This window comes from Colius striatus, chromosome 2 (assembly GCF_028858725.1).
Source record: "Colius striatus isolate bColStr4 chromosome 2, bColStr4.1.hap1, whole genome shotgun sequence".
Taxonomy (NCBI): domain Eukaryota; kingdom Metazoa; phylum Chordata; class Aves; order Coliiformes; family Coliidae; genus Colius; species Colius striatus.
Window position 1 is genome coordinate 68659487 of NC_084760.1, and position 5153 is coordinate 68664639.

The following is a 5153-nucleotide window of genomic DNA, read 5'->3' on the forward strand; positions in this document are numbered from 1 at the left end:
CATCACCGCAGCCTCCGGGCAGGGCACGCACCAACACGGCTGCCGCGCGTCATCGGCGGCACACAGGAGGCCGCGGAGCGCTGCCTGCCGTGGGCTCAGAGGCTCAGCAGCCCCTTCGAATCCCCGGGGCCGTGCTTCCCCCACGCTGCTGACAGCGCTTCCCGTGCCCCTCCCGGGAACCCGCCGCCTGCCCGTTCGCAAAGCTCACGGGCCGCTTTGCAAACGCGCGCTGCTGTAAGCGGCCCGCCCTGCGACTCCGCCCGCTCTGCCCCCGGCGGCCTCGCCGCCCTTCTCTCGCGAGAGAGCCGGCAGACCCGCCGAACTCCTCTTACACGCTTCTCGCGAGAGCGCGGCCCGGGGTCGGACATGGCGGCGGCGGCTGGGGGAGCGGAGGGGCTGTTCGCGCTGGAGCTGTGGGTGGAGGCGGTGCGGGTGTGGGCGCCGGGACCCACGCTTTGCCCGGCCGTGGCGCTGCGCCTCTTGGACTTCCCCCCGCTCCTGCTGCGCCCCGCCGCCGCCGCGGCGCCCCTGGGCCCGGGGCAGCCCTTCCCCTTCGGCCGCGGCAAGCGCTGCCTCTTCCGCTGGCGCCGGGGCTCGCTCTGCGCCGCGCTCCGCTGTCGCCCGCTCCGCGCGCTGCTGCTGGCGCTGCCCGCCGGCCTCGCCCCGGGCCCTCCCCGCCTTCTCGGCAGCTGCGACGTCCCCCTGGCCCCCGCCGCCGCCGCGCTGCTGCAGCGGCCCGAGGCGCCTGACTCCTGCGGCCGCCGTGGCCTCTTCCCGCTGCAGGATGCCGCGGGCCGCACTGTTGGGGAGCTGGACTTGGGCTACCGCCTCACCATGCTGGAGGCCGGGGAGGAGCCGCCCCTGCCGAGCCCCGCAACCCCCGGCAATGTCACGCAGCCTGCTGCCCCCCCTGAGCCGAGGGTCGAGGAGGAAGAAGAGGAGGAGGATGAGGAGGTAGAGGGCAATGTCTTTTGCCCACCTGTGCTCTATTACAGCCGTGAGGCTGCTGAGCCTCATCTGCCACCAGCACCAGCTGCTGGGCAGTGGTGCTATGGCAAGGTTTGGAGACCGCAGGACAAAGACAAGGGCCAGAACCCCCCACGGTCCAGTGCTGGGCCCTCATTGCTGCACCCCACGAGCTCTCAACAGCTCCCCAACCCCCTGGGACAGCTGCCACTTCTCAGCGCCTTGCTGGCAGAGCTGTTGGTGCTCACCCACGGCACTGCGTCTGATGCTGCCCACCCACATCTTGCATTACTCAACCAGGCCCTGGGGAGTGCTGGCATGGCCTCGTGGCCCCCCAGCCACAGTCATTCATCTGCCCTCAAGCCAGCAGAGGCACCTGTGGGGCCTGGAGGGAGCAGAGGAGCTGCCAGCCCTCGACTCCAGCAAGGCCAGCAAGAGGCTATCTCACCAGGGTCTTCTCAGGCTGGGAAAGGACCTAAGAAAACTGTACTTAGGGGAGAGACAGGCTCTGAAAGGAACTGCAAAACTAAGGAAAACAGACCTCCCAGAAAAAAATTGTTGTATGGGCTGACAAACACACTGAGGCTACGGCTACAGCAGACCAACCCTGATAAGCTGATAATTCATGAAAGGAGAGAGCAGTACAGGAAAAAGCAAATGGAGATGCTGAAAGAGAAAAGCCCTTTATCCAAAAGAAAGCTGCTCGGAAATTCTGAGGAACAGCATATTGTTTCTTACAGACGTAGCAAGGGAAACAGCTCGAAGCAGAATAGTTGTCTTGATAAAGCTGTTCAGACTTCATTAGAAAACAGTGCTCTCACAGAGTACATTTCCTTGACAGGATATGTGTCCCCTGACCTGCAGAGACAGACTGCTGCAAGTCTACTGAACAATGATGAAATTGAAAGCAAGGAACATTCATGCAAAATAACTACAGTCCCCTTACTGGAGGAAAGTGTGTTGAAATCTTCTCACAAGGGAAAGTATACAAAAAGCCAACTTGCAGCAGCTTTCCCATCAGATGAGAATGCAAAGGGAAGTAATGAGGAAGCAATACAGTTAATCCATCGTAAAATCACAGAGCATGATGATGCATCTGTTGTAAGTGATCATAAACCAAGCCCCAGCAGGAGTGTTGAAAACAACTCTGAATTCATATACTCAGATGACTTCATTGCTAGTCCCGAGGATACAGTTTATTCAGAAGATTTCACCAGTGCTGAATGCATGGGCAGAAACTTGGAAGCTCTTGATAGCAGTCCTGAACCTCTGTGGCTTGAAAGCCCAAAGCAACGTTGGTCAGATGCAGAGCCAGAATCCAGCAGGTCCAGAACTTCAAAGACAAGTCAAAGACCTGAAAGTACTTCAGGTCTTCTGCCAGTGCCCTCAGCTTCATCTCCAGTCCAGTCTTTGAAGAGAAACCGTTTAAAAACCAGCAAGAGAGCTAGTGATGAATCTGTAGATTCACTTAACCTTGCTGGAATGGAGGCATCATTAGGTGAAGAGCAGGAAGCCCAACAGAGCAGCAAGGAAGAGAACGGGAATGGTCAGCGTACTAAACAAGTATCTACACTGAGGAGTGAACAAGTTAGCTCCCATTCTGTTCTGAGTATAGGAAAGGGGCAGATTGCTGCAGGAAAAAGCCAGCCAATAACTCTAGTTAGCTTTGAGTTGCCATCTGACATGTCTGATCATGAACCTAGTGTCCTGGCAAACAGCATGTCAGACAAAGAGGATGATTTTCTGGGAGAACTGCATGTCCTTAATCAACACAAAGACATCAGTGAACTTGTCTTAAGTAAGCTTCCAGGATATACAATGTAATTACAAGTTTTCACTATCTGGATTAAGATATTTAAACTTTATAAAGCCTGCTACATTTAGCTGCAATGTGTACAAGTTAAGACTTTATCCCGCACATTTAATACATTGGTGGGTTTGCTTTAAGGTATTTCTAAAATAAACTATTTCAATCTAATGAATGGCTCTGAAGTGGTACCTACAGCATGACTTCAGTGTCAGTATCTTAAAACAAAAGTAGTCCAAAGAGCATAGGAAATGTAACATTGTCGAAAGCAGAGATGAAGACAGAAGCAGAAAATGCAGCAAGTGCCCACAAAACTTGTCCAGGGTAGAAGTGATATATATTGTGGTCTGTGGGGTTCCACAGGGGTTGGTTCTGGGGCCAGTCTTATTCAACATCTTCATTAGTGACCTGGATGAGGAGACAGAGTGTGCCCTCAGCAAGTTGGCTGATGGCACCAAACTGGGAGGACTGGCTGATTCCCCAGAAGGCTGTGCTGCCATTCAGTGGGATCTCGACCGGCTTGAGAGTTGGGCAGAGAGGAACCTCATGAGGTTCAACAAGGACAAGTGCAGAGTCCTGCATCTGGGAAGGAAAAAGCAGCAGTACAGGCTGGGGGTCAAACTGCTGGAGAGCTGCTCTGCAGAGAGAGACCTGGGAGTCCTGATTGACAATAAACTAACCATGAGCCAGCAATGTGCCCTCGTGGCCAAGAAGGCCCATGGCATCCTGGGATGCATCAAGAACAGAGTGTCCAGGAGGATGAGGGAGGTTCTCCTCCCCTCCTAGTCTGCCCTGGTGAGGCCTCATCTGGAGTCCTGTGCCCAGTTATGGGCTCCTCAGCTCAAGAGGGACAGAGAACTTCCAGAGAGTTCAGCCAAGATGAACAGGGCCACCAAGATGATCAGAGGACTGGAACATCTTTCATATGAGGAAAGGCTGCGGGAATTGGAGCTGTTTAGTCTAGAGAAGAGGAGGCTGGGGTGGGGATGGTGGGGAGGGAGGGAATGTTATTAATATTTACAAATATATAAATGATGGATGTCAAGAGGTTGGGACATCACTCTTTTATGTTGTATCTAGTGACAGGACAAGGGGTAATGCAAAGGAGCTGGAACACAAAAAGTTGCTTTTAAACATAAGGAAAAACTATTTCACTGTGAGAGTGAGGGAGGCCTGGCACAGGCTGCCCAGGGAGGATGTGGAGTCTCCTTCTCTGGAGGTTTTCAGAATCCTCCTGGATGCATTCCTGTGTGACCTGATGTAGGTGGGCCTGCTTTAGCAGGGTGATTGGACTAGATGATCTCTAGCGTGCCTTCCAACCCCTACTATTCTATGAATCTGTGATATTACAGAAACAACAGCACCAAACACATTCCTAACTCAACATCAAGTTTTTATTCCTCATGAAAAGAGTTCCATGCTTCATTTTCATTACAACTACTTAAACTCGCAGCCAGCAACAGCACAGGCTTTTGTCAGCGTCTGAATAACAATGTAGTTCTTTCATTGTTCTATTCTTAAATACAGTCACCAGAACTAGATGAGCCCTTTTAGAGTTTCTTAGTTGAGGTTCATCATTTAATTCAGATTTTCACATTTTATTACAAAATCATTTATTATTGCTTACAGTTAATCTGTGTAATCTGAGTGAGCTTTAAGAGGTTGATGGAAGTTACTTGACCTTGAAGAGTTAAGGGTGTGCAAAGAGTAGGGAAGAGTGAAGTATATTTTCAGTGCATCACAAATCCCTTATTATGTCCAGAAACTCGGAACAAAGGAGTGTATTGCATCATGATTTAAGGATTTGAGGTAGTGAAGAATTTGCCACATCCTACTTTCTGTTCCTTTGGTTCAACTACTACTTGTCACATTTCTGTTGGAATGGTTGAACTACTATATCATGTTCATTTTTTTATTTCTGGCTTGATTTTTATAACTTCTAGTTCACCTCCAGTTTAATCACCAAACTTAACAACTTTTCTTTAACTACTCAGTTTTTTAGAGACCATATCCCCGTGGAAAATTTCAGAGACCTTCAGCTCAAATCTGAGAAGAGCTCAAACTTCCTACCTTAGTTTTTAGGTCTTTCCCCCCGTTTTCCACTCTCTTTGGGTAGTTCATCTCCTTTGCTAGCTTTACATTCCTATCTCATCACTTAGGACATTTATTCTCAGAGTTAAATGACAGAATTGCCGACTCCCCTTTTCCTTGTAATTTACAATATGACTCCTTTCCCCAACTTTTTTGTTTTTCACTGTAGCTCTTCATGTAGTTACTGCAAGAGCCTGTGTTTACACTTCAACATCTTGAAGGGATTTTTTAATTTCCATCCTGCTATGTGTTTATTTTGCAGGAATGACAGTACTTATCCTATTTAAAG

The 5153-nt window shown here is 50.6% G+C and overlaps 1 protein-coding gene across 1 annotated transcript; it reads left to right on the forward strand.

Annotated features, from left to right (window-relative positions):
• Nucleotides 1-366: 366 nt before the first annotated feature.
• MAP10 (microtubule associated protein 10) lies at nt 367-2983 on the forward strand. Its single transcript, XM_010195798.2, has one exon. The coding sequence runs from the start codon at nt 367-369 to the stop codon at nt 2788-2790; it is 2424 nt and encodes an 807-aa protein (XP_010194100.2). The 3' UTR covers nt 2791-2983.
• Nucleotides 2984-5153: the final 2170 nt, after the last annotated feature.

Excerpts from the sequence above, each read along its gene's own strand:
- MAP10 (XM_010195798.2), top strand. The coding sequence starts at position 367 with ATGGCGGCGGCGGCTGGGGGAGCGGAGGGGCTGTTCGCGCTGGAGCTG.